Source organism: Aulostomus chinensis, chromosome 19 (assembly GCF_037954235.1).
Source record: "Aulostomus chinensis isolate RoL2024-O1b breed Wild chromosome 19, RoL_Achi_v1.0, whole genome shotgun sequence".
Lineage (NCBI taxonomy): Eukaryota > Metazoa > Chordata > Actinopteri > Syngnathiformes > Aulostomidae > Aulostomus > Aulostomus chinensis.
The window spans coordinates 7,488,959-7,501,340 of NC_141338.1; the positions used below are offsets into that span (position 1 = coordinate 7,488,959).

Below are 12,382 nucleotides of genomic sequence, written 5' to 3' on the forward strand. Positions count from 1 at the left end.
AGTGCATACTGGTCGTCTTTTATTATTTTCTTTTTTTTCTGTTTTCAGAAATTGGGACGCCGATGAGCAAATTCCCTTGAATGTTTGGTATTTATTGGATAATTTCTCTCTCCTGCATGCAACCTAACCTCCTCATCCACAGAGACCCCAAGTTTGTTCTTAGTTGTTTTAATGCCATAATTTAGGAAGATTTATTTATTTTTCCAATCGGTCTCATCGGTCACAGACTGGTGTGCCCTGCTGCCTCTCTGCAGCATGGCTCAGGGCAGAGATGCACAGTTTTGGGTACGATTGGCTGGTCTGGGTCTGTGGGTCTACTCTATGTTGTTGGATGAATGTGTGATGATATTTACTTCTTTTTTCTTTGTGTCAATTCAGTCAAGTACTGCATTAAATTTTCCAAATAAAATGTCATGACGATTAGATAACGAGCAGCACGGTGGTGCAGTGGTCAGCACTGTCGCCTCACAGCAAGAAGGTTCAGGGTTCGAGTCTTTCTGTGGAGTCTGCATGTTCTCCCTGTTCCTGTGTGGGTTCTCTCTGGTACTCCAGCTTCCTCCCACAGTCCAAAGACATCAAGAGAGGACGAGGCTGATTGATACTCTAAATTGACCGTAGGTGTGACTGTGAGTGTGAATGGTTGTCTGTCTCTATGTGTTGGCCCTGTGATGGACTGGTGACCTGTCCAGGGTGAACCCTGCCTCATGACTGAAGGCTGCTGGGATAGACTCCAGCCCCCCGCGACCCTTAATGGATGGATGATTAAATAAGCAGCATTTCCCTGTTGTAGACACAAACTCCACTGACATCAATATAATAATAGAAATAAACAGAAAAGAAGGCAGAGTGTAAAAACATTCTGAAAGCAGCTCTGATTTCACTGCTAAGATTCGGTAAAGATTCAGTCACGAAAAGTACAGCGATCTGTCTTTTTGACTACGGACCCTGTCAGGCCTTCGTTCACTGTCAGAACTTTTAGAAGGAAAGCCAATAAAACATGACCAAAGGATAACTAGGAGTGACCGACCTGCTCTCCTGGCTGAACGGGAGCAGCAGGAGGAGGCGGAGCGAAGGCAGGAGGCGTCATGATGAAAGCAGCATATTGATGAACTTTAAAGTCCCTTCCAAATCTCTAAATCAAAAAGAAAGAAAACAGGGTTTATAGCTGGTTATTTTTCACACTTTTGAAGCCCACAAAAACTCAGTCGTCGTCATCATCATCATCGTCATCATCAGCAACAACTCTGAGGAAATGTTGGTTGAACCACTTTCAAATAAAGTTTGATCATTTTAATCAAGAACATTTTCAAATATTGAAGAAAGCAAGCAGACACGTTCATCATAACAATGTTTTGTAACACAGATGCCGCCTGTAAGTGTGCACGTGGCGTTCAAGGCCAAGTGGCGGTTGAGCTAAACCAACGGAATAATCAGCTTGACATGGATGTAACTCAATACTTCCAAACGATAAAACAGAATCAACTCAAACCGTTTCAACAGCGGCACAATTTCAAGGTAAAGAAGCCGTAAAACGACACCTTCAGCGCTCAGAGCGCGCAAACGCGTAATAAGACATCCGAATGCATTAAAAAAAACAAAAAAAACCACAAAAAAAAACAAAGGAAGTTTTGAATTTCCTCACAACATCTTGGTGCTAATTAGCATCTCTTACTGCCCCTCTGCTCCCTCGGGGAACAAAGGATCAAGTCACCTTTTGTAATTAGGAAAAGCTAAATAGTTTTAGGGGTTTTAACTCATTTGAGTAAAATAATGTAATCCCCTTAAGCAGGATTAACCACACTGCAGGCAATCTTTGTTTGCTGTTAGGTGCTTATAGCTCAAAATTGTTATTGTTTGGGCTTTGTTCGCCTCTTCGAATCAACACCTCCAAGAAACTAAGTTTGTTTTAGGCGTTATTTGGATCATATTTAACCTATTTCTTGGAGATTTCCTTCAGCAGAAATGAAAAGTCTTATTCGTTTTGGCAACAATATTTTTTGACGCTTTGATTAAATATTAAGCTGTCTTCTTGCAATCCGTGTCCTGAACAGAAATCTTGTAATTATGATTTTGTTGTACCTTAATCTGTGAGCCTAATCTTCCTCTTTTTTTTCTCTCCCTCCATAGTCTGACATGAACATGACATCTGGAGGAGTGGAAAGATGGTTTTAAGATTTATGTAAGTAGGTTTAGAGGCAGTGCTGACTGGAGATGCACTTGAAATGGGGAGAGGAGGGTGGGTGGGTGGGTGTGCCTGCCTACATGGGAGCACAGTTACCCCTAAATCCAGGGCCAAATCCAGCAGGACGTCCCCTCTCTGACGTGCAGGGGGGTGCCACATGAGCAGGGGTCTTCCTTTAAAAGCCCACTCTGAAGATGCGCCAGGTCTAGAGCTTACTTTGCGTTCTCTGAAGAGCTTTACAAGTGTGAGGAAGTCGTATATTTCCCATCTTTTATCGACCAATGTGGCTTCTTGGATCACCTTCCCAGCTGATGATGATGGATGAGCGCCTGTCTCCCTCCGCACGCTGCGTCCAGAGTCCGGGGACCCCGTCCACGGTCCACAGCATAGAGGCCATCCTGGGTTTTAAAGAGGACATCATCTTTCATAAGTCAGCCTCCTACAGCCTCACGGACAAAGTCCTGGTGAAAGACGGAGAGCGGAATGTCATCGTCACTCCGGCTAAGAAGAGTCATTACGCAGAAAGTTTTGGCGGTAAATTGGTTACGTCTCTTCTCCAAAATCCAGAAAAAGTGACAAAAGTCGTTTTAGGTTACACCTAAAACATAGAAATCAAATATTATTCCTCTTAATTTGAAAGAAAACCTATAATTTTCTGAAATTAATTAATGCAACTTAACAGCGTGTTTTTTTATTTTAAGAAAAGACGGTGTCTTTAATAAAAGCGTGTCTGTCGCGCAGGTGTGTGTTGTTCCAGCAGCACCGGGCTGGACGCGTCCGTCTGCCCGGACTCACCGGACAGAGACGCCAAACTGTCCGATGATGAAAACCCCAAAAAGAAACATCGTCGGAACCGAACCACGTTCACCACCTTCCAGCTGCACGAACTGGAGCGAGCGTTCGAGAAGTCCCATTACCCGGACGTGTACAGCCGCGAGGAGCTGGCCCTGAAGGTCAACCTGCCGGAGGTCCGAGTGCAGGTATGCCCCCCCCCCAAAAAAAGTCTTTCTGCTGTCAAAAGATAAAGTAAAACATTACATGTTCTTTACTACACTACAAGGAAAAACGGCTTCTCACAGGTTACATCAAGTTTCTATTCTAAAATATATTTTAGAGGCCAACTTTCTAGATTTGAAACGTCTTAATATCATAATCGGAGATGAAATATTTAATCTGGTCATGAAATAAATTTAATTTTTACAGAGACGTTTCTCATAAACTGCTGTCCAATGTTTTTTTTTCCTTTTTTAAGTTTCTTTACATCAGCTAATAAAACTGTAAAATGTTTTAGTGTTGCGAGGACCTGCTGATGAAAATGAAAATGTTCATATTTCTTCTTCTTCTTCTTCTTCTTATTATTATTATTATTGTTATTGTTATTTGTTTTATTGATAACTACATTTTTTTTTCATCAAATGTTTGCTCTACAGAACATTTAATTAACACATTTAATCTCAGTCCAGGCTGAAAATCGATGCACTCATTAAGTTTCTCATAATCTTGTGTTGGTGAAAATAATCGTTGGAGCTTCTCAGAGCTGTAGACTTTGTAGCTCAAACATAAATTCTTTTACAAAATGTCATATTTACTGTAACATAAAAGAAATTCGGATATTTTAAGTTTGTAGATCTTAATCAAAAATGTGTCTTTTTTTTTTTAGCATCTACTGTCTTTTTATCTGTTGGCCTGCTGCTGCATGTATTCGACTTCACATGGATAAATAAACTTAAATGACTTAAACGTGGATCTTTGATTTCAGGTTTGGTTTCAGAACCGGAGGGCCAAGTGGCGCCGGCAGGAGAAGCTGGAGGTGAGTTCCATCAAGCTCCAGGACACCCCCTCCTCCTCCTCTCTGCTCGGCTTCGCCCGCTCTCCCATGGGCTCCCTAGGCTCCGGCTTGCAGCTAGACCCCTGGCTCACCACCCCCATCACCACCTCCACCTCCCTACAGTCCCTCCCGGGCTTCATCAGCGGCTCGCAGGGTCTCCCGGGCACTTACACCCCGTCACCTCCCCCTTCAATGCCATCTTCTCTGCCGGCCTCTTTCCTCAACTCGCCAGCCCTGGGACACACGGCTCACCTGCCCCGCATGGGCTCTATGTGCCCCCCACCGCCAGCCTACCAGTGCTCAGCTGACCCCAGGAACTCCAGTATTGCCTCACTGAGGATGAAGGCCAAGGAACACATTCAGTCTATGGGCAAGACGTGGTGATGCTGAGTGGACGTAGCTGGACGCTGCATGTTTGGAGACCTCATCCTCACGCTGATGGGATTGTATCACTCTGGATGGCTTAAAGACACTCCTGGATAGACACTCGAGCTGTGACACTCATATTCCTGTAAAATAAGAAAGGGAACACTATTAGTTCCCTGGATTTGTCTTCATATTTTCTACTTTGAGCTCATTCCTGCCCAATGTCATGTTGCCAATCAAACAAATCAGTCTTTTAGTCGTATCGATCTATTTATTTTACTCATTTCTTTTCTGCTGCTGGTAATTTGGTCAACATCATGAAAGTTTATAAATGTAAATACTTTCTCTTTACAATAAACGATATGTAAGATCAAAAGTCGAAATCATGAAGATTTCCCAGTCAATTCATCACATCTATATTTGCCAGGGATTTCATGACCTGTTGATTAGAGGGCGCACTGTGTGTGCAAGCAGCGTAGGAGAGTATGAAAACCAGGAAAACAGCGCCCCTCGGTGGCGGCGTTCAACAGCAAATCTTAAATCCTGCAAGAGCGTCATTTTAACATTAAGAAAGAAAACTGGAACCGCAACTCCTTTCATAATCTATAAATCTTCTTTTACAAGCTGAAATATTTTTTTAAAAAAAACGCTGGTAGGTGGTAGGTTTGATTTCCAGGCTCTTAAAATAAGGAGTCAATGTTGTTTATTGTCATTTATAACAGAAACAGCGTTGGTTGGACATACAAGCCATTTAAACATGTTACTTTGTCGTCTGGGAAAAGGAAAGGGAATATTTATCAAATTTATTTTGGCATTTGATAGAAACAAATTAATCGATGATGACAATAATGGTTAGTTGATCTCATTCAGAATTTCCGGTGTCAATTTTCAGAAATCAGTAAAAAAAAAAAAAAAAAAAAATCTTCCAGATGAGGGGTGAATTTATCAATGGGTTTTTTAAATCCCCGATGAGGAATTATGGGCTCGAATGAGCTGCAAGTACAACTTTGAACCAAGACACAAGTTTGTTTTTTTCTTTTTACCACCATTCAATCGTGTATTCTAATGTAAACATGAATAAACACAGAGGACCTGAGAAGCAAGCAGCTTAAACTTGCAGACTTCCTCTCGCTCTGTTTCAGAGAATGAGTTTGTCGACTCACTTATTTCCTCCTCATTAGCTCCTGTAAACTTCATCCCCTTCACCGGCGGGATTAGACCCGGTGAAAGTGGCTCGTACCTCCATTGTTCACCGATCATCCGTGACAAATGAAGGAAGAGAGCAGAGGAGAAACTTTCCTTTGGCTTTAGGAGGATAAGGAAGTGTGCAACCAAAGTGCCTCACTTGGCATTTCCACTCATCTGCAAAGCCAGAGGGCTACTTACACTCCTCAAGCATCCCACTGCTCCGAACACACACTGGAGGATGTTTGTTTGTCTCACTTACCAAAACTTGAATATTTTTCTGTAATCATGCTAGTTTACTGGTAAATGACTCAAAATGAAAGTCAGAGAGCCAAAAAAAAGATTCTGAACGCCATCTAGTGGCGTAAACTGGTAACTGTGCAGGTGGCGTGAACGTATTTTTTTTTTAAATAAAAGGCAAAACATGATTAGACTTTTATAATTAGTAGAATTTATTTACTCAGCATTCTCAGCTTACAATACAAATGTATCAGGTTCATAATCACTCTGTTTCACAAATACAAATTTGAAGTCACTGATAAAATAAACCATTACCAGTGACAGAAAGAAACTATACAGTGTGGATATTTGATTATTGATAGATTGATTGATGTGATTATTTCTGACGCACTCTCAGTTGGAGTCTTGCTGTTTCATTGCCAGAAGAACCAGGTCCGACATCTACAAAGAGAGAAACAATGGAAGCATGACATCATATTCAATGCTCTTAACAAGAATTTGTAGCATACAATCGGATAACCGACAGAAGACGACAATGAACCCCACAGACCGACCTCTCTGAGATACTTGTCTCTGTCTTCCTCTCTCCAGCCGTTGGCCAGCGTCTCTGCAGCTGTTGGAGTCGTCAGTTTCTGGTTTCCACGTTGCATCAGCGCCTCCATCAGACGCCGGTACGGCTGCAGCTCAGAGACTGCGGCTGCTTCTTGGGATGTGAGGAGGTCACTGTCCTGGCTCTGGATGCTCTTCTTCCCCATCAGATGCCCTGGGAGGTTGAACATCACCAGACACACCAGCGTGAGCTCGCAGTGAGTAACGCCGTGCAGGCACAGACGTGTAATCACATGATGTGCATACAAAGTCTTTGTTCCAGTTACGTGCAGGTTTGGTGGAGATACAGTCAGGGAATGATTTCATAATTGTGAGCTGAAAGGAACTGCAGTTCCAACACCCTTGAATGGACACCAGTGTGCGGTTGTATGTTGGCACATCTGACCACTCATAGTAGCTTGGTGGGATATTTCACGTGTGTCACTCCATCGGGTCAATAGTTGCAGAAGTCGCCTGAAGCTAACTATGGAAGTTGTGTGTGTTGTTTGAATGGTGGCTGCAGAAAAAGTTGGGAGGAAAATGGAATTTTATGAAATTTTTCCAAATGTTTTGGAAAGACAAATGTTATTTTTCTCAAATTCCCAATGGATACATGTGTTTTCCAATTTGTGCAAAATGTGAATATCATTCAAATGTACAATGGGAGGAAAGATTAAACCGTGATACTAATTATCGAACAATTATTGTTCATATTTGAAGACTTTCAGCCTCATAAATCATGCATTAGTTCAGTATCTTAACTGAAAATGTTACCTCTTCTTCCAAGCAACATATCGTCACCTTCTTAAAATAATCGCCTGTCATTTTTTGACATTTTTGTTGTTGTTGTTGCCTAAAACAACTCCCAATGATGTTGTGTCTCCAGTTGTTGTTGTTGTTGTTGTTGTTGTCTTTGTTTTCAGACAAACTTGAAAAAAATGACTCAGGCGATTATTTTAAGGAGGCGACGATGTGAAAGGATTTACTCCAGACACCGTCTATCATGATACATTCAACTGTGCAAAAAACACACAAACAAAAGTTTTCAATCAGGTCAATAATACTGCAATTCTCTGGAGAGTGTTAAGTGTGTCTTACCCACTGCCCAGTGTTTCCCGCGGGGGAATATCTTCCCAACCGGAGCTGGACTCTCGGAGCCGTGGAGGACACTGGCCGTCACAACCAGAAGAAGAAGAAGAAGCGGCCACACCGGTCTGCACATCCATGAGGAGCATAAACACTCTCCGCCCATGTTCCTAGAGATAATGAAACGGAACTAACCCTGCTAGATTAATCCGGAGCTGGATGTAACTTTAGAAACCCCCCACCATCGTTACATTTATGTGCACACAGAGGAGGAATGCGTTCCCGTTGGAGGTGCGACGCCTTTGACAGCGTTAAACGCCCCTCCCGGTACAGCTGGACGTCAGCGGGTGTTTTTCAGAAGTTCTGCTGACCGGGATACTGATGGTGATGACATATGATCATCCGCAGCAGCCTATAATTATGACTTCTGTCCCGTGTTTGTTCAGAGATAGTGGGGTGATAGCAGCGGGGGTGCGCGTCATTTCACGTTGATGGCCGGGACTTGAGAGTAATTGGTCCCATGAAACAGCCTCACTGGAGAAAAGCTGCAGCAGCCAGCAAAGCAAAGGAACTGAAAACCCTCAAAGTAAACATCTGAATAACACGTCTTCTGTTCACAAGTTACAAAAACAACAACAACATTACCAAAATGCGCCGAAGGTAAAAGCAGCCAGCCCCACTCAGGGTGCTGCCACGGGTGGAGTCCGGGGAGTGGTGCTAGGAAGCTGATGGAGGGAAAATGCATCAGGTTTGATATTCACTTGGTGCTGCATAGGCTACAACCAGATAAAACTGAGGAAGTAAAATACAACAACCTCGCACCCCCTCCCAGCGTGAGGACAATGTGTGTTCTCATTTCATCTTTTTAACAAAAAAACATGAACCAAAAATATTAGGAACTAAAACAAATTACAGCAAGTCAGCAAGTAAAATGACCTTTAAAATAAATTGACAACTCTCCGAAACAGATTCGATTAAAAAAATGGAAAAAATATTGCCAATTTAATCCTCGTGAGCGTGGATGTATTGCAGGGGTGATGGACTGCACTGCATTTGTTGAACGTTCTGATTAACTGATCAGACGGAGCCTGGTTTTGTTGTGTAAAGTTCATTTACAATTGTAGAATGTGGACTCTCACGTAGGGTTGGGTCTTTAACTGCATATGAATCAAAGCGGAGATTAATGGTAATGTGAGATTACAGTTTTGGCTGAGTTTGTGCTGTTAAATCGTAAAAGCACATACGCCACGAAACTGCCATTGAACTCCCCTCATCAACTCATCTTTAATAATATTGGCAGATATTGGTCATTCTTTAAATGTATTAGTACCGGACGGATGGCCGATATCCATATCAGCTCGGTTTTGCTCATCATCTGCATGGAGCAAATGACGAGGGAATAATATGTCAGACATACAATTTATGGGTTTTTCCAAATGTTTTGGAAATAAAAACAAACCAGTTTTAACATTTAATGCTTACATGTATTTTTCAGTGTATGAATAGCATGTAACGTTTTCTTTATACAGATACTGTAACATTCACATCAGTAAATATCAGCTACTGGCCAAAACAGTTGCAAAAATATCAGCCAAAATTTTTTTTTTTCAATATTGTGAATCCCTAATGTTTACGACAGTTAATTTGGGTAAAACGTTTCCCTTTTATAGTACAGCATACAGTGCAGTCCAGACATTGCCAGAGACCTGAGGATACTGTTAAAAAGTGTAATTAAGTATTTGTTAATGCAGGTAGGAATGTTTCAAATAATAGTGATGCTGATGTGAAGCGATATCGCCCTGCACTGCTCCTGGCTTTGTGGAACGTTGACTTGATTCGTGTCTTCAAAGAACCCCTGTGAAAGATGACGATCAATAATGAACAGAGGAAAAGACAGAACTGGGGACATCGACATCACGACCACATTTGGAGAGAGGGAGGGAAAAGCATTCATGTCAGCATTCGTGGAGGAATGGAACCGTGCAACTGATATTCCACAAAACCTCTCATTAATAAAGCTCAAGACTTTGACATGGCGGCACGGTGGTGCAGTGGTCAGCACTGTCGCCTCACAGCAAGAAGGTTAGGGTTCGAGTCCCGGCTCCATCACAGGATCTTTCTATGTAAGTCTCCATGTTCTCCCTGTTCCTGTGTGGGTTCTCTCTGGTACTCCAGCTTCCTCCTACAGTCCAAAGACATCAAGAGGGGACGAGGCTGATTGATACTCTAAATTGACCGTAGGTGTGACTGTGAATGTTTGTCTGTCTCTATGTGTTGGTCCTGTGATGGACTGGTGACCTGTCCAGGGTGAACCCTGCCTCTCGCCTGAAGGCTGCTGGGATAGGCTCCAGCCCCCCCACAACCCTTAACAGGATAAGCAGAAGAAAATGGATGGAAGACTTTGACATTACATTATAATGTAGATGTGAGTGACTCATTAATGATAAATACATTTCCAGTATCTTGAAGTAGTTATGTGTCATGTGACTGTCTCTGCCAGCCTTCCCCTGTTAGAGTCATTCTATGACTCAGTCCAAAACTACAAAGTCGTTAGTTGATCAACTTGACGGAGGGTGTAGCGTGGCCCGAGGAGGAACCCTTTACATTTTGGAGCAGAACATAATGAAAAGCTGTTCATTGCCTGTGTATACATCAGTTTCTACTTATGGATGCACATGAGATGAGTTAATGTTGATGGCAGATGTTTTAAGACTTGTATCATAGAGCGCTCTAACCTTTTTTATGTATGCTAAACTGTGACACTTTGTTTATTTTATGTCTGTTGCCGCTATCTTTAATTGAACAAAACACACTGTGACATTTGTGATAAACAGAATTCATTCACAACAACACTTTGGTTTCAGAAGAGAGAAAATGACTCAGAAGCCAAATAAAACATTGCAAAGGAACAGAGGTCAAACAAGATGACGCGAACGATGACGAGGAATATTTTGGCTCTGAACAACACCTGTTGTGTGCTCTGTTACAAGAATTCGACAATGCAGCATATACCAGCTTGCCATGTATAGGCCCTATCGTTTATCGCTGCACTTAATTACAGTCTCATTTATCCCTCTGGAAAGGTCAACAATGTGAATTAGGTACCAACGCGTGTTCCTGTGTTAAATGCTCATACTTGAATGATCCCTTTCATGACAGTATTGACATTCAGATTACCGCAGAAAGAGAAATGACAAGGCCAGATAAGGAGTCCCATCCACGGCTTCGTGTGCGATCGAATCAAAGTAACATTTTGTCTTGAAAAGGTTGTGGGTTTTTCCTGCGTATTGTCAGGCAACGACGCCACACACATCCCAGCAGCACGGTGGCTTCATGTCCCCATGCAAGGGCGATCTTAACGAAAGAAGACGAGCCACCTATGGTCAAAGGGCAGTACCATCGCAGATATTTGTGGTTTTATTTTTATGCGCAACAACAAGATCTTGGATAATCGTGCACCCAGACAATGACATAACAACAGAAATGTGCAGACGTGTGCTACTAATATTAGCGATTCAGAACTACCTCTGTGTAGAGGCCACAGAGAGAGAACATAGTTTTTAAATGCTAAAGATGTAACTTGTTCACATAATTTGACTCGGCTGTGGTCATAACACACGACAAATGAATCCAAACATTGGAATAAATTATATCTTTTAGCCAAGGAATTATTCAGATTGTGGGAACAAGTTATGCATTATGGACACAACTACATGGAACCGCAAGAGCAAGTCAAATAATAATTAATCAAAGCATGGGAACAAGTTATCGCGCTATTTTCTGCTCACAAATTCATCAAATTTTGGGAACAAGGAATCTACAAAATAATAAAAATGAAGAGTTGCACCTGATGGTCACAAATCAATGGAATGGTAAATTTTTCTTCATGTATAAACTTTTGTGCCCTGTACAACCCTTTATGAATGTACGATGTGGATTTCACATTTTATTGAAATTTTTAAAACACCGTATTGACTTTGACAAGGACTTTCAATAAAATTTACATTTCCAGTGATGAAAGAGTTCGTCCCTGGATTCATCACTGGAAACATTTCAGGTCTCAATGAATCGCCTGAGCGGTTGTGAAGGGCTTCGTCATTCAGCATCTTTCACACTGAGCTGGAAGATTCATGTCCACGAAGTTAGATTGAATAATTTGAGGATTTAATTAAAATATAATAAAAGATGATATAGTTCAACAAAATGTTGAAACACCAGATGGCGCTGTCGGTGAATTTAGGAAGCCTTGGGTCTGTTTTTTTTGTGTTTTTGTTGTTTTAATAAATTATGTCGTAATAAAAGCTGCATCTCTTGCTTTTCATTTGGGTATTATATTACAAACTACCAATAAACATTATCCTTTTAACTGACCCACAATGTATTTGAAAGTACCAAGTATCGTGTTTGGAATGTGAACAGGTTTCAACGCTGGTACTTCTTGCAATGTTAGATATTTTATTCAAACTCATAAAATGAACACAATTATTTTTTCTCATGTTGAACAGCTCAAAAAATAACCCTTCTATTACCCGTTATTACTGTTCTTTCTTTGAAAATGTCATGTGATGCATTTAGTGTTCTGACACTGTCGAGACTGTAAAGATTTTGCTTCATGGAAAAGGAAACGTGCAATTAAGGGAGGGCTTTAATTGCACATTTAAATGTCAAATTAAATGGACAGTTTTCTGTGATGAGGTTAAAAGGTTCAATCATCAGGTGGCCATCCAATCAGAGACCTTTGCAGAAAAGAAGCATGATGCTTCAGACTCTAATCATTACGTAGAGCACAGAGAATGAGAGAATCTATAAGAGACTGAGTTTCACTCTCCCCACTGTCATTTTTCCTTTTCAACTGCAATAGGGAGCTGTTTACAGACAGGCAATGGCACAGTGAAGACACAGTAATG

At 41.6% G+C, this 12,382-nt stretch overlaps 2 protein-coding genes across 2 annotated transcripts; one reads left to right on the forward strand and one right to left on the reverse strand.

Annotated features, from left to right (window-relative positions):
* Positions 1-2,313: 2,313 nt before the first annotated feature.
* rax (retina and anterior neural fold homeobox) lies at positions 2,314-5,516 on the forward strand. The gene is made up of 3 exons (XM_086187031.1): positions 2,314-2,716; positions 2,924-3,162; positions 3,942-5,516. Exons 1-3 carry the CDS (start codon positions 2,464-2,466, stop codon positions 4,392-4,394), a joined length of 945 nt encoding a protein of 314 aa, XP_086043157.1. The 5' UTR covers positions 2,314-2,463; the 3' UTR covers positions 4,395-5,516.
* Positions 5,517-6,001: 485 nt separating this feature from the next.
* Positions 6,002-8,303, reverse strand: grp (gastrin-releasing peptide). The gene is made up of 3 exons (XM_086186974.1): positions 7,488-8,303; positions 6,356-6,564; positions 6,002-6,242 (listed from the first exon to the last, which is right to left on the reverse strand). Exons 1-3 carry the CDS (start codon positions 7,639-7,641, stop codon positions 6,195-6,197), a joined length of 411 nt encoding a protein of 136 aa, XP_086043100.1. The 5' UTR covers positions 7,642-8,303; the 3' UTR covers positions 6,002-6,194.
* Between the last annotated feature and the right edge of the window lie 4,079 nt (positions 8,304-12,382).